Source organism: Scyliorhinus canicula, chromosome 20 (genome assembly GCF_902713615.1).
Source record: "Scyliorhinus canicula chromosome 20, sScyCan1.1, whole genome shotgun sequence".
Lineage (NCBI taxonomy): Eukaryota > Metazoa > Chordata > Chondrichthyes > Carcharhiniformes > Scyliorhinidae > Scyliorhinus > Scyliorhinus canicula.
Window position 1 is genome coordinate 91814108 of NC_052165.1, and position 27405 is coordinate 91841512.

At 52.9% G+C, this 27405-nt stretch overlaps 1 protein-coding gene across 1 annotated transcript in view; it reads left to right on the top strand.

Moving 5' to 3' along the window:
* Positions 1–13765: 13765 nt before the first annotated feature.
* LOC119954801 (tyrosinase-like) overlaps positions 13766–27405 on the top strand; it is a 36388-nt gene continuing 22748 nt past the window's right edge. Inside the window, exon 1 of the mRNA XM_038780342.1 lies at positions 13766–14548. Within this exon, the coding sequence (XP_038636270.1) occupies positions 13766–14548 (783 nt within the window). The remainder of the gene's footprint in view (positions 14549–27405) is intronic.

Here is a 27405-nt window from a genome sequence, read left to right on the forward strand (position 1 = left end):
AATTTGCTAATGCTCTTCGGGAGGGTTTAAACTAGTTCAGCAGGGGATTGGGAACCTAAATTGTAGCTCCAGTATACAGGAGGTTAAGAGTAGTGAGGAGTGTACCGGCAGGCAGGAAGGTGGTTTAAAGTGTGTCTACTTCAATGCCAGGAGCATCCGGAATAAGGTGGGTGAACATGCGGCATGAGTTGGTACCTGGGACCACGATGTTCTACCTGGGGGAAAGGCAATTATGATGCGATGAGGCAAGACTTAGGATATATCGGATGGGGAGGGAAATTGCAGGGGATGGGTACAATGGAAATGTGGAGCTTGTTCAAGGAAGAGCTACTGCATGTCCTTGATAAGTATGTACCTGTCAGGCAGGGAGGAAGTGGTCGAGCGAGGGAACCGTGGTTTACTAAAGTAGGTGAAACACTTGTCAAGAGGAAGAAGGAGGCTTATGTAAAAATAAGACGTGAAGGTTCAGTTAGGGCACTCGAGAGTTACAAGTTAGCAAGGAAGGACCTAAAGAGAGAGCTAAGAGCTCGGAGGGGACATGAGAAGTCTTTGGCAGGTAGGATCAAGGATAACCCTAAAACTTTCCATAGATATGTCAGGAATAAAAGAATGACTAGGGTAAGAGTAGGGCCAGTCAAGGACAGTACAGTAGTGGGAAGTTGTGCTTGGAGTCCCAGGAGATAGGAGAGGTGCTAAATGAATATTTTTCTTCAGTATTCACACAGGAAAAAGACAATGTTGTCGAGGAGAATACTGAGATACAGGATACTAGACTAGAAGGGCTTGAGGTTCATAAGGAGGAGGTGTTAGCAATTCTGGAAAGTGTGAAAATAGATAAGTCCCCTGGGCCGGATGGGATTTATCTTAGGATTCTCTGGGAAGCTTGATCTTTATGTCATCATTGTCTACAGGAATAGTGCCAGAAGACTGGAGGATAGCAAATATTGTCCCCTTGTTCAAGAAGGGGAGTAGAGACAACCCCGCTAACTATAGGCCAGTGAGCCTTACTTCTGTTGTGGGCAAAGTCTTGGAAAGGTTTATAAGAGATAGAGGTCAGCACGGTAGCATTGTGGATAGCACAATGGCTTCACAGCTCTAGGGTCCCAGGTTCGATTCCGGCTTGGGTCACTGTCTGTGCGGGGTCCTCACATCCTCCCCGTGTGTGCGTGGGTTTCCTCCGGGTGCTCCGGTTTCCTCCCACAGTCCAAAGATGTGCAGGTTAGGTGGATTGTCCTTAGTGTCCAAAATTGCCCTTAGTGTTGGGTGGGGTTACTGGGTTATTGGGATAGGGGGAGGTGTTGACCTTGGGTAGGGTGCTCTTTCCAAGAGCCGGTGCAGACTCGATGGGCCGAATGGCCTCCTTCTGCACTGTAAATTCTATGAATTCTATGGATGTATAATCATCTGGAAAGGAATAATTTGATTAGAGATAGTCAACGCGGTTTTGTGAAGGGTAGGACGTGCCTCATAAACATTACTGAATTCTTTGAGAATGTGACCAAACAGGTGGACGAAGGTAAAGCAGTTGATGTAGTGTATATGAATTTCAGTAAAGCGTTTGATAAGGTTCTCCACGGTAGGCTATTGCAGAAAATACAGAGGCATGGGATTCAGGGTGATTTAGCAGTTTGGATCAGAAATTGGCTAGTTGGAAGAAGACAAAGGGTGGTGGTTGTTGGGAAATGTTCTGATTGGTGTCCAGTCACTAGTGGCGTACCACAAGGATCTGTTTTGGGGCCACAGCTGTTTGTCATTTTTATAAATGACCTGGAGGAAGGCGTAGAAAGATGGGTGAATAAATTTGCAGATGACACTAAAGTCGGTGGAGTTGTGGACAGTGCGGAAGGATGTTGCAGATTACAGAGGGATATAGATAAGCTGCAGAGCTGGGCTGACAGGTGGCAAATGGAGTTTAATGCAGAAAAGTGTGAGGTGATTCATTTTGGGAGGAATAACAGGAAGACAGAGTACTGGGCTAATGGGAAGATTCTTGGTAATGTGGATGAGCAGAGAGATCTCGGTATCCATGTACATAGATCCTTGAAAGTTGCCATCCAGGTTGAGAGGGTTGTTAAGAAGGTGCACGGTGTGTTAGCTTATATTCGTAGGGGGATTGAGTTTCGGAGCCATGAGGTCATGTTGCAGCTGTACAAAACTCTGGTGCGGCCGCATTTGGAGTATTGCGTGCAATTCTGGTCGCCGCATTATAGGAAGGATGTGGAAGCATTGGAAAGGGTGCAGAAGAGATTTACCAGGATGTTGCCTGGTATGGAGGGAAGATCTTATGAGGGAAGGCTGAGGGACTTGAGGCTGTTTTCGTTTGAGAGAAGAAGGTTAAGAGGTGACTTAACTGAGGCATACAAGATGATCAGAAGATTAGATACGGTGGACAGAGAGTCTTTTTCCTCGGATGGTGATGTCCAGCACGAGGGGACATAACTTTAAATTGAGGGGAGATAGATATCGGACAGATGTCAGAGGTAGGTTCTTTACTCAGAGAGTAGTAAGGACGTGGAATGCCCTGCCTGCAACAGTAGTGGACTCGCCAACACTAAGGGCATTCAAATGGTCATTGGATAGACATATGGACGATAAGGGAATAGTGTAGATGGGCTTTAGAGTGGTTTCACAGGTCGGCGAAACATCGAGGGCCGAAGGGCCTGTACTGTGCTGTAATGTTCTGTGGTCTATGTTTTCAGGATGGCAGCCGGTGACTGGGACCACAACTTTTCACAATATACATTAATGATCTGGAAGATGGAACTGAAGGCACTGTTGCTAAGTTTGCAGATGATACAAAGATCTGTGGAGGGACAGGTAGTATTGAGGACGCAGGCGGGCTACAGAAGGATTTGGACAAGCTAGGAGAGTGGGCAATGAAGTGGCAAATGAAATACAATGTGGAAAATCAGGGGGAATTTAGGCATAGACTATTTTCTAAATGGGGAAATGCTTAAGAAATGAAATGAAAATGAAAAAATGAAAATCGCTTATTGTCACGAGTAGGCTTCAATGAAGTTACTGTGAAAAGCCACTTCCGGCGCCTGTCCGGGGAGGCTGATACAGGAATCGAACCGTGCTGCTGGCCTGCTTGGTCTGCTTTAAAAGCCAGCGATTTAGCCCAGTGAGCTAAATAAGTCCCTAATCAAAAGCACAAAGGGAGTTGCGTGTCCTTGTTCATGATTCTCTACAGATTAGTGTGCAGGTTCAGTCGGCAGTTAAGAAGGCAAATGCAATGTTAGCATTCATATCGAGAGGGCTAGAATACAAGACCAGGGATGTACTTCTGAGGCTGTATAAGGCTCTGGTCCGACCCCATTTGGAGTATGGGAGCAGTTTTGGGCCCCGTATCTAAGGAACGATATGCTGGCCTTGGAAAGGGTCCAGAGGAGGTTCACAAGAATGATCCCTGGAATGAAGAACTTGTCGTATGAGGAACGGTTGAGGACTCTGGGTCTGTACTCGTTGGAGTTTAGAAGGATGAGGGTGGATCTTATTGAAACTTACAGGATACTGCGAGGCCTGGATAGAGTGGAGGTGGAGAGGATGTTTCCACTTGTCGGAAAAAGTAGCAGAGGACGCCATGTCAGACTAAAGGGGCGATCCTTTAAAACAGAGACGAGGAGGAATTTCTTCAGCCAGAGGGTGGTGAATCTGTGGAACACTTTGCCGCAGAAGACTGTGGAGGCCAAATCACTGAGTGTCTTTAAGACAGAGATGGATAGGTTCTTGATTAATAAGGGGATCAGGGGCTATGGGAAGAAGGCAGGAGAATGGGAATGAGAAAAATATCAGCCATGATTGAATGACGGAGCAGACTCGATGGGCCGAGTTGCCTAATTCTGCTCCTATGTCTTGTGTTCATATGAAGTGATCAAGACACTTCCCTGTACTCCATAGAGAAACTGACTTTAAAATCATTTGGGATAGAATCAAACGCACTGATACCTGTAGTGAATTTTCTCCCTGCACAGATCACCCCACTCAAGGGCGAGAGGAAGAAAGTGACCAAGAATAATAAAGAGATAAGGGGTGGAAGATCTCACCCTGTGAAAACTGGAAATTTATTATATCTAACTCACAAGTTAAAATTGCATTTATTTTAGTTTAGTTAAACACATAATCTGTGTATGGCAACTCAATATGATTTAAATAGTCAATTCCAGGTCAAAAGCTCATCCCATGACCCGGTCTTAGCATCACACTCACAATTGACATGGGAGAAAACCAAAAATATCACTGACTTCGCAAAACACATTAAAAAACTCAAACAACACTCTTTGGAGTTGGGCTACGGAGTGGTTGGGATCCTGAGGAAGCCTCGATGGTGCAAGGCTTCCTCATGTTCTTTGTACTTACTTTTGCGATATGTATCTTGTATTTATGACAACCAAATGTACCTGTGAAAGGATGTCGAGAGGCCCTTACGAATAAAACTTTACAACTCACTTTTAGTTTTACTCAATGCTTGTGACCTATTTTTAAGAAGCACCCATTCCTGTGTTGAAGGCTGTTCCTAAACAAAGGGACCATCAAAGACAACTGTGAATGATCCCAATTATCTTGGGGGTGGAATGTAAGGGATGGGTTAATTCTGTTCACTGTGGGGATACTTGGCAGCCTTCCAGGGCCAGGATGTTTACTGCAACATGAGGCACCAGGATGTTTACTGCAACATGAGGCACCAGGAAGTAGACGATCTAATGGCACAGATCATCGTGAATGATTATGATGTGGTAGGCATCACAGAGACATGGCTGCAGGGGGTTCAGGACTGGCAGTTAAACATCCAAGGATATACAACCTATCGAAAAGACAGGGAGGTGGGCCGAGGGGGTGGGGTTGCCTTGTTAGTTAAGAACAAAATTAAATCTATGGCACTAAACGACATAGGGTCGGATGATGTGGAGTCTGTGTGGGTAGAATTGAGGAACCACAAAGGCAAAAAAACCATAATGGGAGTTATGTACAGACCTCCTAACAGTGGTCAGGACCAGGGGCGCAACATATACCGGGAAATAGAAAAGGCATGTCAGAAAGGCAAGGTCACGGTGATCATGGGGGACTTCAATATGCAGGTGGATTGGGTAAATAACGTAGCCAGTGGATCCAAAGAAAAGGAATTCATGGAATGCTTACAAGATGGCTTTTTGGAACAGCTTGTCATGGAGCCCACAAGGGAGCAGGCTATTCTGGACCTAGTGCTATGTAATGAACCAGACTTTATAAAAGATCTTAAAGTAAGGGAACACTTAGGAAGCAGCGATCATAATATGGTTGAGTTCAGTCTGCAGTTTGAAAGAGAGAAGGCAAAATCGGATGTAATGGTGTTACAGTTAAATAAAGGTAATTACGAGGGCATGAGAGAGGAACTGGCGAAAATCGACTGGAAGCAGACCCTAGTGGGAAAGACAGTAGAGCAAAAATGGCAGGAGTTTGTATGCATAATTGAGGACACTGTACAGAGGTTCATCCCCAAGAAAAGAAAGATTATCCGGGGAGGGATTAGACAGCCAGGGCTGACAAAGGAGGTCAGGAAATGTATCAAAGAAAAAGAGAGATCCTATAAAGTGGCCAAAAGCACTGGGAAATCAGAAGATTGGGAAGGCTACAAAAACAAACAGAGGTTAACAAAGAGACAAATAAGGAAGGAGAGGATCAAATATGAAGGCAGGCTAGCTAGTAATATAAGAAATGATAGTAAAAGTTTATTTCAATACATAAGAAACAAACGACAGGCCAAAGTAGACATTGGGCCAATTCAAACTGATTCTGGAAGGCTAGTGATGAGAGACGAGGAAATGGCTGGAGAACGTAATAAGTACTTTGCGTCTGTCTTCACAGTGGAAGACATGAGTAATATCCCAAAAATTATAAAGGGTCAGGGGGCTGAGTTGAGTATGGTTGCCATTACAAAAGAGATGGTGCTAAAAAAGCTAAAAGGACTTAAAATTGACAAATCTCCTGGCCCCGATGGGCTACATCCTAGAGTTCTGAGGGAGGTGGCTGAAGAAATAGCGGAAGCGTTGGTTGAGATCTTTCAAAAATCACTGGAGTCAGGGAAAGTCCCGGACGATTGGAAGATCGCTGTTGTAACCCCCTTGTTCAAGAAAGGATCAAGACAAAAGATGGAAAATTATAGGCCAATTAGCCTAACCTCGGTTGTTGGTAAAATTCTAGAATCGATCGTTAAGGATGAGATTTCTAAATTCTTGGATGAGCAGGGTCGGATTAGAACAAGTCAGCATGGATTTAGTAAGGGGAGGTCGTGCCTGACGAACCTGTTAGAATTCTTTGAGGAGGTGACAAGTAGATTAGACCAGGGAAACCCAGTGGATGTGGTCTATCTGGATTTCCAAAAGGCCTTTGATAAGGTGCCACACAGGAGGCTGCTGAGTAAGGTGAGGGCCCATGGTGTTCGAGGTGAGCTACTGGCATGGGTTGAGGATTGGCTGTCTGACAGAAGGCAGAGAGTTGGGATAAAAGGTTCTTTTTCGGAATGGCAGCCGGTGACCAGCGGTGTCCCACAGGGTTCAGTGTTGGGGCCGCAGCTGTTCACCATATATATTAATGATCTGGATGAAGGGACTAGGGGCATTCTAGCGAAGTTTGCCGATGATACGAAGTTAGGTGGTCAGGCAGGTAGTGCTGAGGAAGTGGGGAGGCTGCAGAAGGACCTAGACAGTTTGGGAGAGTGGTGCAGAAAATGGCTGATGCAATTCAACGTGAGCAAATGTGAGGTCTTGCACTTTGGAAAAAAGAATCCAAGCATAGACTACTTTCTAAACGGTGAGAAAATTCATAATGCCAAAGTACAAAGAGATCTGGGAGTGCTAGTCGAGGATTCCCTAAAGGTAAACATGAAGGTTGAATCCGTGATTAAGAAAGCGAATGCAATGTTGTCATTTATCTCAAGAGGGTTGGAATATAAAAGCAGCGATGTGCTACTGAGCCTTTATAAGGCTCTGGTTAGGCCCCATTTGGAGTACTGTGTCCAGCTTTGGGCCCCACATCTCAGGAAGGACATACTGGCACTGGAGCGTGTCCAGCGGAGATTCACACGGATGATCCCTGGAATGGCGGGTCTAACATATGAGGAACGGCTGAGGATCCTGGGATTGTATTCATTGGAGTTTAGAAGGTTAAGGGGAGATCTAATAGAAACTTACAAGATAATACATGGCTTAGAAAGGGTGGACGCAAAGAAACTGTTTCCGTTAGGCGAGGAGACGAGGACCCGTGGGCACAGCCTTAGAATTAGAGGGGGTAAATTCAGAACAGAAATGCGGAGACATTTCTTCAGCCAGAGAGTGGTGGGCCTGTGGAATTCATTGCCGCGGAGTGCAGTGGGGGCCGGGACGCTAAATGGCTTCAAGGCAGAGATAGATAAATTCTTGATGTCGCGAGGAATTAAGGGCTACGCGGAGAATGCTGGTAGGTGGAGTTGAAATGCCCATCAGCCATGATTGAATGGCGGAGTGGACTCGATGGGCCGAATGGCCTTACTTACATTCCTATGTCTTATGGTCTTATGGTTTACTGCACCATGAGGCAACAGGATGTTTACTGCAACATGAGGCACCAGGATGTTTACTGCAACATGAGGCACCAGGATGTTTACTGCAACAGGAGGCACCAGGATGTTTACTGCAACATGAGGCACCAGGATGTTTACTGCAACAGGAGGCACCAGGATGTTTACTGCAACATGAGGCACCAGGATGTTTACTGCAACATGAGGCACCAGGATGTTTACTGCAACATGAGGCACCAGGTGTCCAGACTCAGGCGATCTTGTGAACCTTGCTGACTTTCCAAACTGCTTATCTATTGGACTTATTTACTCCACTGTATAAATATCAGGCCCTTTTGCGCGTTCGTTGGACTTCACCTCGGACCTGAGTCGCAATAGATGCCAGTCGCCATCGACACCGGGGTCCCTGAAGAGCAGATGGGTGTGAGATTCTTGGAGTATTCTTTTTATGTTATCTTCTTATTTGTATTATTCTTTGCTAATAAAGTAGAGTAGACAAACTTTTGTCGTTGTTCTCTTTATTACCTTGTGTCCGAATCATAAAGAACCTTTGGAGTAACCCAAGACACAAGCTTATTCATCAAATACAAACTAAACTCCCCCAGTATCCCCATAACCCTAACAAAGCTCTCCACAGGATTGAAACATACAGGACGAGAACGTGTGCACACAGCGAGACTCGATGCTCCATCCCCTCCCTCCAGCCGCCGATAATACCCCTCCACCCCGACCAATGTCCTATGTGCCATAGCCAACAACTCAATTCCTAAAGCAAAGAGCTTTTGTCGGCCACTAGCTGAGAGCTGCCACCCTGTCAGATAGCCCGCCTGGTCATCCCCTTTCACCTCTGCACACAGTTGTCTGTAGACATTGCTCGCACTCTCAGCAATAGTTTCCTGCCCACATTCAACAGTGATATTGAGCGATATGGCCCACACTGCTCCGGGTCCTTGTCCTGTTTTAAAATGGGGGAAATGGAAGCCCGAGACAGGGAGACCGGAAGCTCCTCATTCCCCACCGACTCATTATGAAAAATGAAATGAAAATGAAAATCGCTTATTGTCACGAGTAGGCTTCAATGAAGTTACTGTGAAAAGCCCCTAGTCGCCACATTCCGGCCTCTGTCCGGGGAGGCTGGTACGGGAATCGAACCGTGCTGCTGGCCTGCTTGGTCTGCTTTAAAAGCCAGCGATTTAGCTCAGTGAGCTAAACCAGCCCCGTTGTACCATTATACACTTCGTCTATGAGGGGCCCCTATTCTGAACCAAACTGCTTATAAAACTGCCGGGAACCAGTCTAGGCCCGGGGCCTTCCCTAACTGCCTTGACCCCACACATCCCATTACCTCCCTCAGCCCAATCGAGCACCCAACCCCCTGCACCTTCCCGCCCTCCACCATCAGGAACTCCAATCCTTGCAGAAACCACCTCACACCCTCATTCCCCGCCGGGGGCTCCGAACTGTGCAATTTCCAGTAAAAAGCCTCAAATACCCCCTTCACTCCCCTGGCTCAGTGACCACCTCGCCCCCACAGTCTCTCGTCCCCCAAACTCACTCGCCGCCATCTGCCTCCTCAGCTGGTGTGCAAGAATCCTGCAGGCATTTTCCCTAGGCTCAGACATCGCCCCTCTGGGTCGACGCAATTGTCCCGCTGCCTTCCAAGGAACACATAAGCCCAAATGCCATTTGGAGCTCCTTCCTTTCCTTTGACAACGCCTCCTCCGGGGTCACCGCACACCTCCGTTCTACCGCCTGAATAGCTTCCACCAGCCTCTGCCTCGCCACCTCCTCCCTGTGCACCCAGATAGAGATAAAACCCTCGAACCACCGCCCTCAACACCTTCCATAACACAGAGACAGAAACCTCAGCCGTCTTATTGTGCTCCACATAGTTCCGGATAGCCATCCCCATCTTATCGCAAATCCCCTTGTCAGCTAACACATCTAACCTCCACTGCAGTCGCTGGGAGCTTCCCCTTTCCATCCACAAGTCCGCTCAATGCGACGCGTGGGCGGACACCACGATCACCGAATATTCCGACCCAACTATCCCCGCCAATAACGTCTTTCCCAGGACGAGAACATTAATCCGTGAATACATTCGGTGAATATGCAGAAAGAATGAGTGCCTTCTCTCTCGGCCTCTCAAACTGCCATGGTCCCACCTCGCCCATCCACTCCGCATACCCCAACAGGTCCTTCAGATATCTGGTGCCCTCTTACACTCCAGCACTGCCACCCCCTCGTCTTCATGTCCATCCCTGATTGGGATACCTGTCCCACACAACATTTCCTCAACCTCCACGACCTTCAAACGCATCTCTTGCAAGAACACTATATCTGCCTTCAAACTCTTCAAAGGAGCAAAGACACGCAACGTTGATCATCGGACCATTTAATCCCCAAACGTTCCGAGATATCAGCCGGGTCATTTCACCCCCCCCCCCCCCCCCCATAGCCCCCCCCCCCCCCCCCCCCCCACCTCCCCCCCGGCCCATTCAGCAACACCGCGTCCTTAAGAGGCTCCTCTGAATCCTCTTGTTTCCCTCCAGACCCTCCCCAGGATGGCCGCCGCCATCTCCCTTAACCAATTACAACACACCAACACCATCCACGTCAGCAAATCCCCCCCCCCCCGAACCCCAGCACCAAGCAACCCGCCCATCCAAACGCACACTCCCCCCCAACAAATAACAATGAGAACCATCTTGGCTGAGCCACCCCTCTTCATCTTGCTCCACAGATCTACCCCCCCCTACTTCACTCCCGATAATTAGCCTACCTGCTGGCATGGAAACCCTCACCCGAGGCAACCACCTTCACCACCCCAGAGCGCCCGTCCACCCGTTCTGCTCATTCCAGCCCTCATGCCCTTCTCCATCCCCACTTCCCTCTCTCTCCCACCGACCGAAATCCAGACATTTTTACACATGACTAACACAACTCCCACACAGCATATACAATTCAACACATATAACTAGTAACTACGTAAACACAGCGGGAAAAACAACAACAGGCATTAATCAAACCCGGCATGAACACAAACAATTCACTCACAGGTGTATCCACCAACTCCCCATGTACTTATCAGTTCCCAAGTCCAAGGTTTCTCATAAACCGACTCGCGGATCAAAATAGTTCCTCCGATCCTGGTACGTGACCCACAAACGAGCAGGCTTCAACACGCCGAACCTCACTTTGTCCCTGATTAGGGTCACTTTGACCCTATTGAACCCGGCTCGTTGCTTGGCCATTTCCAGTCCCAGGTCCTGATAAATACGTACAGCATGGCCTTCCCAGTCGCACTCTCTAATCTCTTTGCCGACCGCAGATACTTCTTCTCCAGCTATCCATTCAGCCGCACAATCTTGGCCCTCGGCAACTCTCCCACTTTCACCTTCCTCCTCAGCAACCGATGCACTTCAGCAGGTCGGCCGAAGACCCCATCAGCTTCTCAAACATCTTCACTACGTAGTTTGCGGCTTGCACACCCTCAGTCCCCTCAGGCAGTACCACGATCCGGAGATCCTGCCTCCTCGAGCGATTCTCCAAATCATTCGCCCTCTCCCTTACCTTTTCCTGGCCCTTCGCCACCAACACTGCCTGTGGCACCAGCGAGGCCGAGCGATCCTCATGGTCACATGCCAACTCCTCCATCTTCTGGAACGACGCATTTTGCGCCTCAAATCGTTGCTCCACTCCCTCTATGGCCACCCGAATCGGCTCAGCCACCTCGGCCAGGTCTTCAGAGGCATCCCCCCTTTGTTGCTGAAATTTAGCCGTCAGGAATTCCAACAGGATTCTGTTGACCATTGTGCGGGCAACAATTCCACAAAGCTCTCCGCCATTTTGAGCGTCCTCCTGGTCTGACTGTTGTCCCTTATTTGTTGCATTCCTGGTTTGGGATGGCCTATGCATTTCTGACCAAAGAAGAAATCTTAGTTCTCGATATTCCGACACTTTGCATCTGCAAAGCCCGCCCCCCCGCGGAGAAACGGGTAAAAGGATCAAAACAATTCCAACTTGGGCAAGAGCCACCTAATGTGTGACCCTCACTCCCTGGATGCCACCAGAAGGCCCATGAACCGCTCCCATGATGGGCATAGGACTGGGTTAGATACAGAGTAAATCTCCCTCTGCACTGTCCCCATCAAACACTCCCAGGACAGGTACAGCACGGGGTTAGATACAGAGTAAATCGTCCTCTACACTGTCCCCATTAAACACTCCCAGGACAGGTACAGCACGGGGTTAGATACAGAGTAAAGCTCCCTCTACACTGTCCCCATCAAACACTCCCAGGACAGGTACAGCACGGGGTTAGATACAGTGTAAAGCTCCCTCTACACTGTCCCCATCAGACACTCCCAGGACAGGAACAGCACGGGGTTAGATACAGAGTAAAGATCCATCTACACTGTCCCCATCAAACACTCCCAGGACAGGTACAGCACGGGGTTAGATACAGAGTAAAGCTCCCTCTACACTGTCCCCATCAAACACTCCCAGGACAGGTACAGCACGGGGTTAGATACAGAGTAAATCTCCCTCTGCACTGTCCCCATCAAACACTCTCAGGACAGGTACAGCATGGGTTAGATACACAGTAAAGCTCCCTCTACACTGACCCCATCAAACACTCCCATGACAGGTACAGCACGGGGTTAGATACAGAGTAAAACTCCCTCTGCACTGTCCCCATCAAACACTCCCAGGACAGGTACAGCACGGGGTTAGATACAGAGTAAAGCTCCCTCTACACTGTCCCCATCAAACACTCCCAGGACAGTGTTATGAAACCCTGGGCGAGTGAACGGTCAATTCCAGCCCCACAGACCCCGGTGTCCCAACATAGGTGAATGAACCAATAATTTGCGTCTTCCTGAGACCTTTAACCCTTGACTGCTCCAGTGGGTTACAGGCACCAGATTTATAAGTAAAACATTAACGAACTGATTATTTATAAAAAGAGTAAGAGATGAACATGTAATGGAAATAATGGAAGCATAATCAACTGGTCTATTTATTCCGGAAAACCTCCTCCCAGACACACACAAGACAAACAGTCGGGGTGTTGGGAAAGGATTATAAATAACAGGGATTAAAAGGATATGAGAGATTTGTAGATCTTCACTCAGAATGCGAGGTGCCAATCATCAGTGAGTTTGGATCTTTTAGGGCTTCCACCCATTAGACATAGAATTTACAGTGCAGAAGGAGGCCATTCGGCCCATCGAGTCTTCACCGGCTCTTGGAAAGAGCACCCTACCCAAGGTTAACACCTCCACCCTATCCCCATAACCCAGTAACCCCACCCAACACTAAGGGACACTAAGGGCAATTTAGCATGTCCAATCCACCTAACCAGCACATCTTTGGACTGTGGGAGGAAACCGGAGCACCCGGAGGAAACCCACATACACACGGGGAGGATGTGCAGACTCCGCACAGACAGTGACTCAAGCCGGAATCGAACCTGGGACCCTGGAGCTGTGAAGCGATTGTGCTATCCACAATGCTACCGTGCTGCCCTTAGAACTTGCAGACTGTAAATCTTCCTCTGAGGAATCGCCTTCACACAGGGGATTCAGGTCTGTGCAATCTGCAATGCGACCAGCAGAGGAACTCTCGGTCTCCCTGAGATAGTTTACAGCAGTTTGACACGCAGTTTTCCGTTCAACTGCTGCCGACCCTGGCAGAGGTCCCCACAGTGGCCTGACTGGTACAGTCTCTTGCCTGCTGCTGTGTGGATTTGGGTGTGGACAGGTAGCGAGTGCACGGTGCAGAATGCATTATGCTGACTGAAGTGGGCCATGCCCATTGCGAGGAGTTGGGGGGCTGTGAGCCAAGTGGCCTTTGACTCTCTGCTGGTTCTCGGGGGGCAGTTGCTGGATGGCGCACGGCACATTCCTGCAACCGCTTGCGTGAGATCACGCGCCCATCTGTCCCTCGGTGTCTGTGTGAGGGGTGTGGGACATCGGTCCTTGGTTGGGTTCGGTGAGGGTTAATCCTGGCGTTCGGGACCGGCAGAGCAATGGGGACTGAGGCTCTTTAAACTGAGGCTGATAAGATCTGTAGGGACCGGCCAACTGAAGCAATGCCAATCCCGTCAGTTCAGACATTTGCAACGCCCTGACACGCAGCCTGGGAGGGCGAGCAATCATATAAATGCGGCGTCTGTCAGCTGCAGGAACCCATTCTAGTCAGGGGTGGCCAAAGAGGGGGGTGGAAATGGCTTGGAGGCTGTGGCCGCTGCTGCTTCCTCTGGTGCTGGCCTCGGGCGCCGGGGCCCAGTTCCCCAGGGTGTGCGCCACAAGCAGCGCCCTGAGAAGCAAGACCTGCTGCCCAGTATGGACGGGGGACGGCTCGGTGTGCGGCAATGAGAGCAGCCGGGGGGCCTGCCAGGTGCCCGCCAGCGACGGCCACGCGAAGCTATCCAAGCGGGACTTCCGCAAGGGCTGGCCCAAATCTTTGTACAACCAAATCTGCGTGTGCCAGGGCCGCTTCTCGGGCTTCGACTGCGGCGAGTGCAAGGACGGCTACCGAGGGGCCAGGTGTGAGCAATGGATGCTGAACGTGCGACCGGGCCTGCACGAAATGGATTGGGCGGCCAAACAGCGCTTCCTGGACTACCTGCAGCTGGCAAAGACCACGGTCAGCGAGCGCTACGTCATACTGGTCACCCGCAACACCTCAGACATCAACAGCTATTACTTCCACAATGCCACCGTCTACGACATCTGCACCTGGGTCCACTATGTGGCCGCTAAGCCCATCAAGTCACGCGATGAGCCCAACTTTGCCCACATGGGCCCTGCCTTCGTGGTGTGGCACCGCAAGTACCTGCTGTTCTTTGAGAAGGAGATACGGCACCTCACCCAGGACGAGGACTTTGCGCTGCCCTATTGGGACTGGACCCGCTCCAGCACCTGCGACATCTGCACTGATGACCTAATGGGCAGCAACGACCATACTGGGAAGCTGCTGGGCACAACACCGCTCACCAACTGGAAGGTAAGAGGGATCCGAGATCGACACCCCCTCTCTGCACACCAGAGGGTCAGTACTGAGGGAGTGCCGCACTGTCAGAGGGTCAGTACTGAGGGAATGCCGCACTGTCAGAGGGTCAGTACTGAGGGAGCGCAGCACTGTCAGAGGGTCAGTACTGAGGGAGCGCAGCACTGTCAGGGGGTCAGTACTGAGGGAGTGCCGCACTGTCAGAGGGTCAGTACTGAGGGAGTGCCGCAATGTCAGAGGGTCAGTACTGAGGGACTGCTGCACTGTCAGAGGGTCAGTACTGAGGTAGTGCCGCAATATCAGAGGGTCAGTACTGAGGGACTGCTGCACTGTCAGCGGGTCAGTACTGAGGGAGTGCCGCACTGTCAGAGGGTCAGTACTGCGGGAGGGCCGCACTGTCAGAGGGTCAGTACTGAGGGAGCGCCGCACTGTCAGAGGGTCAGTACTGAGGGAGCGCTGCACTGTCAGAGGGTCAGTACTGAGGGAGCGCCGCACTGTCAGAGGGTCAGTACTGAGGGAGTGCCGGACTGTCAGAGGGTCAGTACTGAGGGAGTGCCGCACTGTCAGAGGGTCAGTACTGAGGGAGCGCCGCACTGTCAGAGGGTCAGTACTGAGGGAGTGCCGCACTGTCAGAGGGTCAGTACTGAGGGAGTGCTGCACTGTCAGAGGGTCGGTACTGAGGGAGTGCTGTACTGTCAGAGGGTCAGTACTGAGGGAGTGCCGCACTGTCAGAGGGCCAGGACTGAGGGAGCGCTGCACTGTCAGAGGGTCAGTACTGAGGGAGTGCTGCACTGTCAGAGGGTCAGTACTGAGGGAGCGCTGCACTGTCAGAGGGTCAGTACTGAGGGAGTGCCGCATTGTCAGAGGGTCAGTACTGATGGAGTGCTGCACTGTCAGAGGGTCAGAACTGAGGGAGTGCCGCACTGTCAGAGGGTCAGTACTGAGGGAGTGCCGCATTGTCAGAGGGTCAGTACTGAGGGACGGCTGCACTGTCAGAGGGACAGTACTGAGGGAGTGCTGCACTGTCAGAGGGTCAGTACTGAGGGAGTGCTGCACTGTCAGAGGGTCAGTACTGAGGGAGTGCTGCACTGTCAGAGGGTCAGAACTGAGGGAGTGCCGCACTGTCAGGGGGTCAGTACTGAGGGAGTGCTGCACTGTCAGAGGGTCAGTACTGAGGGACGGCTGCACTGTCAGAGGGTCAGGACTAAGGGAGTGCTGCACTGTCAGAGAGTCAGTGCTGAGGGAGTGCTGCACTGTCAGAGGGTCAGTAATGAGAGAGTGCCGCACTGTCAGAGGGTCAGTACTGAGGGAGCGCTGCACTGTCAGAGGGTGAGTACTGTGGGAGTGCTGCACTGTCAGAGGGTCAGTACTGAGGGAGTGCTGCACTGTCAGAGGGTCAGTACTGAGGGAGTGCTGCACTGTCAGAGGGTCGGTACTGAGGGATTGCCGCACTGTCAGAGGGTCAGTACTGTGGGAGTGCCGCACTGTCAGAGGGTCAGTACTGTGGAAGTGCTGCACTGTCAGAGGGACAGTACTGATGGAGTGCTGCACTGTCAAAGGGACGGTACTGAGGGAGTACCGCACTGTCAGAGGGTCAGTGCTGAGCGAGTGCCGCACTGTCAGAGGGTCAGTACTGAGGCAGTGCCGCACTGTCAGAGAGTCAGTACTGAGGGAGTGCAACACTGTCAGAGGGTCAGTACTGAAGGAGTGCCGCACCGTCAGAGGGTCAGTACTGAGGGAGTTCCTCACTGTCAGAGGGTCAGTACTGCAGGAGTACTGCACTGTCAGAGGGTCAGTACTGAGGGAGTGCCGCTCTGTCAGAGGGTCAATACTGAGGTAGTGCCGCACTGTCAGAGTGTCAGTACTGTGGGAGTGCCGCACTGTCAGAGGGTAGGTACTGAGGGAATGCCGTAATGTCAGAGGGTCAGTATTGAGGGAGTGCTGCACTGTCAGAGGGTCAGTACTGAGGCAGTGCCGCACTGTCAGAGAGTCAGTACTGAGGGACTGCAACACTGTCAGAGGGTCAGTACTGAGGGAGTGCCGCACTGTCAGAGGGCCAGTGCTGAGCGAGTGCCGCACTGTGAGAGGGTCAGTACTGAGGGAGTGCCGCACTGTCAGAGAGTCAGTACTGAGGGAGTGCAACACTGTCAGAGGGTCAGTACTGAGGGAGTGCCGCACTGTCAGAGGGACAGAACTCATGGAGTGCTGCACTGTCAGAGGGTCAGTACTGAGGGAGTGCTACATTGTCAGAGGGTCAGTACTGAGGGAGTGCCGCACTGTCAGAGGGTCAGTACTGCAGGAGTACTGCACTGTCAGAGGGTCAGTACTGAGGGAGTGCTACATTGTCAGAGGGTCAGTACTGAGGGAATACAGCACAGCCAGAGGATCAGTACTGAGGGAGTTCCGCACTGTCAGAGGGTCAGTACTGAGGGAGTGCCGCACTGTCAGAGGGTCAGGGCAGAGGGAGTGCCGCACTGTCAGAGGGTCAGTACTGAGGGAGTGCACCACTGACAGAGGGTGAGTACTGTGCGAGTGCCGCACTGTCAGAGGGTCAGTACTGTGGGAGTGCCGCACAGTCAGAGGGTCAGTCCTGAGGGAGTGCCGCACTGTCACAGGGTCAGGGCTGAGGGACTTCTGCACAGTCAGAAGGTCAGTACAGAGGTAGTGCTGCACTGTAAGAGGGTCAGTACAGAGGGAGTGCCGCACTGCCAGAGGGTCTGGTCTGATGGAGTGCCGCACTGTCAGAGGGTTTGGAAAGAGGGAGTGCCGCACTGACACAGGGACAGTGTTGAGGGAGTGCTGCATAGATAGAGGGTCAGTACTGAGGGAGTGCCACACTGTCAGAGGGTCAGTACTGAGGGAGTGCAGCATTGCCAGAGGATCAGTACTGAGGGAGTGCTGAACTGTCAGAGGGTCAGAACAGAGGGAGTGCAACACTGTCAGAGGGTCAGTACTGAGGGAGTGCCGCACTGTCAGAGGGACAGAACTCATGGAGTGCTGCACTGTCAGAGGGTCAGTACTGAGGGAGTGCTACATTGTCAGAGGGTCAGTACTGAGGGAGTGCCGCACTGTCAGAGGGTCAGTACTGCAGGAGTACTGCACTGTCAGAGGGTCAGTACTGAGGGAGTGCCGCACTGTCAGAGAGTCAGTACTGAGGGAGTGCAACACTGTCAGAGGGTCAGTACTGAGGGAGTGCCGCACTGTCAGAGGGACAGAACTCATGGAGTGCTGCACTGTCAGAGGGTCAGTACTGAGGGAGTGCTACATTGTCAGAGGGTCAGTACTGAGGGAGTGCCGCACTGTCAGAGGGTCAGTACTGCAGGAGTACTGCACTGTCAGAGGGTCAGTACTGAGGGAGTGCTACATTGTCAGAGGGTCAGTACTGATGGAATACAGCACAGCCAGAGGATCAGTACTGAGGGAGTTCCGCACTGTCAGAGGGTCAGTACTGAGGGAGTGCCGCACTGTCAGAGGGTCAGGGCAGAGGGAGTGCCGCACTGTCAGAGGGTCAGTACTGAGGGAGTGCACCACTGACAGAGGGTGAGTACTGTGCGAGTGCCGCACTGTCAGAGGGTCAGTACTGTGGGAGTGCCGCACAGTCAGAGGGTCAGTCCTGAGGGAGTGCCGCACTGTCACAGGGTCAGGGCTGAGGGACTTCTGCACAGTCAGAGGGTCAGTACAGAGGGAGTGCCGCACTGCCAGAGGGTCTGGTCTGATGGAGTGCTGCACTGTCAGAGGGTATGGAAAGAGGGAGTGCCGCACTGACACAGGGACAGTGTTGAGGGAGTGCTGCATAGATAGAGGGTCAGTACTGAGGGAGTGCCACACTGTCAGAGGGTCAGTACTGAGGGAGTGCAGCATTGCCAGAGGATCAGTACTGAGGGAGTGCTGAACTGTCAGAGGGTCAGAACAGAGGGAGTGCTACACTGTCAGAGGATCAGTACTGAGGGAGATCCGCACTGTTAGAGGGTCAGGACTGAGGGAGTACCGCACTGTCATAGGGCCAGTGTTGAGGGAGTACTACACTGATGGAGGGTCAGTAATGAGGGAGAACCGCATTGTCAAAGGGACAGTACTGAGGCAGTGCTGCACTGTCAGAGGGTCAGTACGGAGGGAGTGCCGCACTGTCAGAGGGTCAGTACTGAGGGAGTGCCGCACTGTCAGAGGGTCACTGCTGAGGGAGCGCCGCACTGTCAGAGGGTCAGTACTGAGGGAGATCCGCACTGTTAGAGGGTCAGGACTGAGGGAGTACCGCACTGTCATAGGGCCAGTGTTGAGGGAGTACTACACTGATGGAGGGTCAGTAATGAGGGAGAACCGCGTTGTCAAAGGGACAGTACTGAGGCAGTGCTGCACTGTCAGAGGGTCAGTACGGAGGGAGTGCCGCACTGTCAGAGGGTCAGTACTGAGGGAGTGCCGCACTGTCAGAGGGTCACTGCTGAGGGAGCGCCGCACTGTCAGAGGGTCAGTACTGAGGGAGTACTGCACTGTCAGAGGGTCAGTACTGAGGGAGTGCCTCTGTCAGAGGGTCAGTACTGAGGGAGTGCCGCACTGTCAGAGGGTCAATACTGAGGGAGTGCTACATTCTCAGAGGGTCAGTACTGAGGGAGTGCCGCACTGTCAGAGGTTCATTACTGTGGGAGCGCCGCACTGTCAGAGGGTCAATACTGAGGGAGTGCTACATTCTCAGAGGGTCAGTACTGAGGGAGTGCTGCACTGTCAGAGGGTCTGTACTGAGGGAGCGCTGCAGTGTCACGGGGACAGTACTGAGGGAGCGCTGCACTGTCAGACGGTCAGTACTGATGGAGTGCTGCACTGTCAGAGGGTCAGTACTGAGGGAGTGCAGCATTGCCAGAGGATCAGTACTGAGGGAGTGCCGCACTGACAGAGGGTAAGTACTGACGGAGTGCTGCACTGTCAGAGGATCAGTACTGAGGGGGTGCTGCACTTTCAGAGGGTCAGTACTGAGGGAGTGCTGCACTGTCAGAGGGTCAGTACTGCGGGAGTGCCGCACTGTCAGAGGGTCAGAACAGAGGGAGTGCTGCATTGTCAGAGGGTCAGTACTGAGGGAGTACCGCACTGTCACAGGGTCAGTGCTGAGGGAGTGCTATACAGTCAGAGGGATATTGTTGATGGAGCGCTGCAGTGTTAGAGGGTCAGTACTGAGGGAGCGCTGCACTGTCACAGGGACAGTACTGAGGGAGCGCCGCACTGTCAGAGGGTGAGTACTGATGGAGTGCTGCACTGTCAGAGGGTCAGTACTGAGGAAGCGATGCAGTGTCACAGGGTCAGTACTGAAGGAGTGCCGCACCGTCAGAGGGTCAGTACCGAGGGAGTTCCTCACTGTCAGAGTGTCAGTACTGCAGGAGTACTGCACTGTCAGAGGGTCAGTACTGAGGGAGTGCCGCTCTGTCAGAGGGTCAATACTGAGGTAGTGCCGCACTGTCAGAGGGTCAGTACTGTGGGAGTGTAGCGCTGCCAGAGGATCAGTACTGAGGGAGTGCCGCACTGTCAGAGGGTCATTAATGTGGGAGTGCCGCACTGTAAGAGGGACAGTACTGAGGGAGTGCCGCACTGTCAGAGAGTCAGTACTGATGGAGTGCAACACTGTCAGAGGGTCAGTACTGAGGGAGTGCCGCACTGTCAGAGGGACAGAACTCATGGAGTGCTGCACTGTCAGAGGGTCAGTACTGAGGGAGTGCTACATTGTCAGAGGGTCAGTACTGAGGGAATACAGCACAGCCAGAGGATCAGTACCGAGGTTGTGCCGCACTGTCAGAGTGTCAGTACTGAAGGAGAGCAACACTGTCAGAGGGTCAGTACTGAGGGAGTGCAGCACTGCAAGAGGATCAGTACTGAGGGAGTTCCGCACTGTCAGAGGGTCAGTACTGAGGGAGTGCCGCACTGTCAGAGGGTTAGGACTGAGGGAGTGCCGCACTGTCAGAGGGTCAGGGCAGAGGGAGTGCCGCACTGTCAGAGGGTCAGTACTGAGAGAGTGCACCACTGACAGAGGGTGAGTACTGTGCGAGTGCCGCACTGTCAGAGGGTCAGTACTGTGGGAGTGCCGCACAGTCAGAGGGTCAGTCCTGAGGGAGTGCCGCACTGTCACAGGGTCAGGGCTGAGGGACTTCTGCACAGTCAGAGGGTCAGTACAGAGGTAGTGCTGCACTGTCAGAGGGTCAATACCGAGGGAGCGCCGCACTGCCAGAGGGTCTGGTCTGATGGAGTGCCGCACTGTCAGAGGGTCTGGAAAGAGGGAGTGCCGCACTGACACAGGGACAGTGTTGAGGGAGTGCTGCATAGATAGAGGGTCAGTACTGAGGGAGTGCCACACTGTCAGAGGGTCAGTACTGAGGGAGTGCAGCATTGCCAGAGGATCAGTACTGAGGGAGTGCTGAACTGTCAGAGGGTCAGAACAGAGGGAGTGCTACACTGTCAGAGGATCAGTACTGAGGGAGATCCGCACTGTTAGAGGGTCAGGACTGAGGGAGTGCCGCACTGTCATAGGGCCAGTGTTGAGGGAGTACTACACTGATGGAGGGTCAGTAATGAGGGAGAACCGCATTGTCAGAGGGACTGTACTGAGGCAGTGCTGCACTGTCAGAGGGTCAGAACGGAGGGAGTGCCGCACTGTCAGAGGGTCAGTACTGAGGGAGTGCCGCACTGTCAGAGGGTAAATACTGAGGGAGCGCTGCACTGTCAGAGGGTCAGTACTGAGGGAGTGCCGCACTGTCAGAGGGTCAGTCCTGAGGGAGTGCCGCACTGTCAGAGGGTCAGGGCTGAGGGACTTCCGCACTGTCAGAGGGTCAGAGAAGTGGCGGCACTGTCGAGGTCATACTGAGGGATGTGCCTGTCAGAGGCTCGTACTGAGGAGTGCGCACTGTCAGAGGGTCAGGACTGAGGGAGTGCCGCACTGTCAGGGATCAGTTATTGAGGGTGCTGAACTGTCAGAGGGTCAGTACTGAGGGAGTGCTGCACTGTCAGAGGGTCAGTACTGAGGAGTGACCGCAAGTCAGTCTGAGGGCAAGTGTGAGGGGAGTGCCGCACTGTCAGAGGGTCACTACTGAGGGAGTACCGCACTGTCACAGGGTCAGTGCTGAGGGAGTGCCGCACTGTCAGAGGGTCAGTACTGAGGGAGCACTGCACTGTCAGAGGGTCAGTACTGAGGAAGCGCTGCAGTGCCACGGGGACAGTACTGAGGGAGTGCCTCACTGTCAGAGGGTCAGTACTGATGGAGTGCTGCACTGTCAGAGGGTCAGTACTGAGGGAGTGCTGCACTGTCAGAGGGTCAGTACTGAGGGAGCACTGCACTGTCAGAGGGTCAGTACTGAGGAAGCGCTGCAGTGCCACGGGGACAGTACTGAGGGAGTGCCTCACTGTCAGAGGGTCAGTACTGATGGAGTGCTGCACTGTCAGAGGGTCAGTACTGAGGGAGCACTGCACTGTCAGAGCGTCAGTGCTGAGGTAGTGCCGCACTGTGAGAGGGTCAGTACTGAGGGAGTGCCACAGTCAGAGGGTCAGTACTGAGGGAGTGCTGCACTGCAGAGGGTCAGTGCTGATGGACTGCCGCACTGTAAGAGGGTCAGTACTGAGGGAGTGCAGCACTGCCAGAGGGTCAGTACTGTGGGTGTGCCACACTGTCAGAGGGTCAGTACTGAGGGAGTGCTGCACTGCAGAGGGTCAGTGCTGATGGACTGCTGCACTGTCAGAGGGTCAGTACAGAGGGAGTGCTACACTGTCAGAGGGTCAGTACTGAGGGAGTGCAGCATTGCCAGAGGATCAGTACTGTGGGAGTGCCGCGCTGACAGAGGGTAAGTACTGAGGGAGTGCTGCACTGTCAGAGGGTCAGAACTGCAGAAGTACTGCACTGTCAGAGGGTCACAACTGAGGGAGTGCTACACTCTCAGAGGGCCAGTACTGAGGGAGTACCGCACTGTCACAGGGTCAGTGCTGAGGGAGTGCTATACAGTCAGAGGGATAGTGTTGATGGAGCGCTGCAGTGTTAGAGGGTCAGTCCTGATGGAGTGCTGCACTGTCAGAGGGTCAGTACTGAGGGAGTGCCTCACTGTCAGAGGGTCAATACTGAGGGAGTGCTACACTCTCAGAAGGTCAGTACTGAGGGAGTGCCGCTCAGTCAGAGGGTCAATACTGAGGGAGTGCTACACTCTCAGAGGGTCAGTACTGAGGGAGTGCCGCACTGTCAGAGGTTCATTACTGTGAGAGTGCCGCACTGTCAGAGGGACAGTACTGAGGGTGTCGCCCTGTCAGAGGGTCAGGACAGAGGTAGCGCCGCACTGTCAGAGGGTCAGTACTGAGGGAGCGCTGCAGTGTCACGGGGACAGTACTGAGGGAGTGCCTCACTGTCAGAGGGTCAGTACTGATGGAGTGCTGCACTGTCAGAGGGTCAGTACTGAGGGAGTACCGCACTGTCACAGGGTGAGTGCTGAGGGAGTGCCGCACTGTCAGAGGGTCAGTACTGATGGAGTGCTGCGCTGTCAGAGGGACAGTGCGGATGGAGCGCTGCAGTGTCAGAGGGTCAGTACTGAGAGAGTGCCGCACTGTCAGAGAGTCAGTACTGAGGGAGTGCCGCGCTGTCAGAGGGTCAGTACTGAGGAAGTGCCCCACTGTCAGAGGGTCAGTACTGAGGAAGTGCCGCCCAGTCAGAGGGTCAGTACTTAGGGAATGCCGCACTGTCAGAGGGTCAGTACTGCAGGAGTACTGCACTGTCAGAGGGTCAGTACTGAGGGAGTACCGCACTGTCACATGGTCAGTGCTGAGGGAGAGCTACACAGTCAGAGGGTCAGTACTGAGGGAGTGCTACACTGTCAGAGGGTCAGAATTGAGGGAGTGGAGAACTGCTAGTGGATCAGTACTGAGCAAATGCCGCACTGTCAGAGCGTCTGTGCTGAGGGAGTGCCGCGCTGTCAGAGGGTCAGTATTGTGGGAGTTCCGCACTGTCAGAGGGTCAGGACTGAGGAAGTGCCAGACAGTCAGAGGGTTAGTGCTGAGGGAGTGCCGCACTGTGAGAGGGTCAGTACTGAGGGAGTGCCGCATTGTGAGAGGGTCAGTACTGAGGGAGTGCTGCACTGCAGAGGGTCAGTGCTGATGGACTGCTGCACTGTCAGAGGGTCAGTACTGAGGGGGCGCCGCACTGTCAGAGGTACAGTACTGAGGGAGTGCAGCACTGCCAGAGGGTCAGTACTGTGGGAGTGCCGCACTGTCAGATGGTCCGTACTGAGGGAGTGCTACACTGTCAGAGGGTCAGTACTGAGGGAGTGTAACACTGTCAGAGGGTCAGTACTGAGGGAGTGCTGCACTGACAGAGGGATAAGTACTGACGGAGTGCTGCACTGTCAGAGGGTCACTACTGAGGGAGTGCCGCACAGTCAGAGGGTCAGTACTGAGGGAGTGCCGCACTGTCAGAGGGTCAGAACTGCAGAAGTACTGCACTGTCAGAGGGTCAGTACTGGGGGAGTACCGCAATGTCACAGGGTCGGTGCTGAGGGAGTGCTATACAGTCAGAGGGATAGTGTTGATGGAGCTCTGCAGTGTTAGAGGGTCAGAACTGATGGAGTGCTGCACTGTCAGAGGGTCAGTACTGATGGAGCGCCGCACTGTCAGAGGGTCAGTACTGAGGGAGTGCTGCACTGTCAGAGGGTCAGTACAGAGGCAGTGCTGCACTGTCAGAGGGTAAATACTGAGGGAGTGCTGCACTGTCAGAGCGTCTGTGCTGAGGGAGCGCCGCACTGTCAGAGGGTCAGGACTGAGGGAGTGCCGCACAGTCACAGGGCCAGTGTTGAGGGAGTGCTGCATTGATAGGGGGTCAGTACTGAGGGAGTGCCACACTGTCAGAGGGTCAGTATTGTGGGAATTCCGCACTGTCAGAGGGTCAGGACTGAGGAAGTGCCATACTGTCAGAGGGTCAGTACTGAGGGAGTGCCGCACTGTCAGAGGGTCAGTACTGAGGGAGTGCTGCACTGTCAGAGCGTCAGTACTGAGGGAGTGCTACACTGTCAGAGGATCAGCACTGAGGGAGTGCAACACTGTCAGAGGGTCAGTACTGAGGGAGTGCTGCAATGCCAGAGGATCAGTACTGAGGGAGTGCCGCACTGACAGAGGGTAAGTACTGACGGAGTGCTGCACTGTCAGAGGGTCACTACTGAGGGAGTGCCGCACAGTCAGAGGGTCAGTACTGAGGGAGTGCCTCACTGTAAGAGGGTCAGAACTGCAGAAGTACTGTACTGTCAGAGGGTCAGTTCTGGGGGAGTGCTACACTCTCAGAGGGCCAGTACTGAGGGAGTACCGCACTGTCACAGGGTCAGTGCTGAGGGAGTGTGATACAGTCAGAGAGATTGTGTTGATGTAACTTGTTGGAATTTAGAAGGATGAGGGGGGATCTTATAGAAACATTTAAAAGGGGGAGCGCTCCATCAACACTATCCCTCGGACTGTATAGCACTCCCTCAGCACTGACCCTGTGACAGTGTACCACTCCCTCAGTTCTGACCGTCTGACAGTGCGGCACTCCCACAGTACTGACCCTCTGACAGAGGGGAGATCTTATAGAAACATTTAAAATTATGAAGGGAATAGATAGGATAGATGCGGGCAGGTTATTTCCACTGGCGGGTGACAGCAGAACTAGGGGACATAGCCTCAAAATAAAGGGAAGTAGATTTAGGACTGAGTTTAGGAGGAACTTCTTCACCCAAAGGGTTGTGAATCTATGGAATTCCTTGCCCAGTGAAGCAGTAGAGGCTCCTTCATTACATGTTTTTAAGGTAAAGATAGATAGTTTTTTGAAGAATAAAGGGATTAAGGGTTATGGTGTTCGGGCCGGAAAGTGGAGCTGAGTCCACAAAAGATCAGCCATGATCTAATTGAATGGCGGAGCAGGCTCGAGGGGCCAGATGGCCTACTCCTGCTCCTAGTTCTTATGTTCTTATGTTCTTATGTAGCGCTGCAGTTTTAGAGGGTCATTACTGATGGAATGCTGCACTGTCAGAGGGTCAGTACTGAGGGAGCGCAGCACTGTCAGAGGGTCAGTACTGAGGGAGTGCTGCACTGTCAGAGGGTCAGCACTGAGGGAGCGCTGCACTGTCAGAGGGTCAGTACAGAGGTAGTGCCGCACTGCCAGAGGGTCAGTACTGAGGAAGTGCTGCATTGCCAGAGGATCAGTACTGAGGGAGTGCCGCACTGTCAGAGGGTCAGGACTGAGGAAGTGCCGCACTGTCACAGGGCCAGTGTTGAGGGAGTGCTGCATTGATAGGGGGGCAGTACTGAGGGAGTCCCACACTGTCAGAGGGTCAGTATTGTGGGAGCTCCGCACTGTCAGAGGGTCAGTACTGAGGGAGTGCCGCACTGTCAGAGGGTCAGTACTGAGGGAGTGCTGCACTGTCAGAGGGTCAGTGCTGAGGGAGTGCCGCACCGTGAGAGGGTCAGTACTGAGGGAGTGCCACACTGTCAGAGCGTCAGTACTGAGGGAGTGCTGCACTGCAGCGGGTCAGTACTGAGGGAGTGCTGCACTGTCAGAGGGTCAGTACTGAGGGAGTGCCGCACTGTCAGAGGGTCAGTACTGAGTGAGTGCCGCACTGTCAGAGGGTCAGTACTGAGGGAGCGCCGCACTGTCAGAGGGTCAGTACTGAGGGAGCGCCTCACTGTCAGAGGGTCCGTACTGAGGGAGCGCCGCACTGTCAGAGGGTCAGTACTAGAACATAGAACATAGAACAGTACAGCACAGAACAGGCCCTTCGGCCCTCAATGTTGTGCCGAGCCATGATCACCCTACTCAAACCCACGTATCCACCCTATACCCGTAACCCAACAACCCCCTCCCTTAACCTTACATTTATTAGGACACTACGGGCAATTTATCATGGCCAATCCACCTAACCCGCACATCTTTGGACTGTGGGAGGAAACCGGAGCACCCGGAGGAAACACACGCACACAGTGGGAGGACGTGCAGACTCCACACAGACAGTGACCCAGCCGGGAATCGAACCTGGGACCCTGGAGCTGTGAAGCATTTATGCTAACCACCATGCTACCCTGCTGCCCCACTGTACTGAGTCAGTGCAGCACTGCCAGAGGGTCAGTACTGTGGGAGTGCCGCACTGTCACAGAGTCAGAACTGAGGGAGTGCTACACTGTCACAGGGTCAGTGCTGAGGGAGTGCTATACAGTCAGAGGGATAGTGTTGATGGAGCGCTGCAGTGTCAGAGGGTCAGTACTGATGGACTGCTGCACTGTCAGAGGGTCGGAACTGATGGAGTGCTGCAGTGTCAGAGGGTCAGTATTGAGGGAGTGCTGCACTGCCAGAGTGTAAGTACTGAGGGAGTGCTGCACTGTCAGAGCGTTAGTACTGAGGGAGTGCTACACTGTCAGAGGATCAGTACTGAGGGAGTGCCGCACTGTCAGAGGGTCAGTATTGAGGGAGTGCTGCACTGCCAGAGTGTAAGTACTGAGGGAGTGCTGCACTGTCAGAGCGTCAGTACTGAGGGAGTGCTACACTGTCAGAGGATCAGCACTGAGGGAGTGCTACACTGTCAGAGGGTCAGGACTGAGGGAGTGCTACACTGTCAGAGGGTCAGTACTGAGGGAGTGCTGCAGTGTCAGAGGGTCAGTACTGAGGGAGTGCTGCATTGCCAGAGGATCAGTACTGAGGGAGTGCCGCACTGACAGAGGGTAAGTACTGACGGAGTGCTGCACTGTCAGAGGGTCAGTACTGAGGGAGTGCCGCACTGTCAGAGGGTCAGTACTGAGGTAGTGCCGCACTGTCAGAGGGTAAATACTGAGGGAGTGCTGCAGTGTCAGAGGGTCAGGACTGAGGGAGTGCCGCACAGTCACAAGGG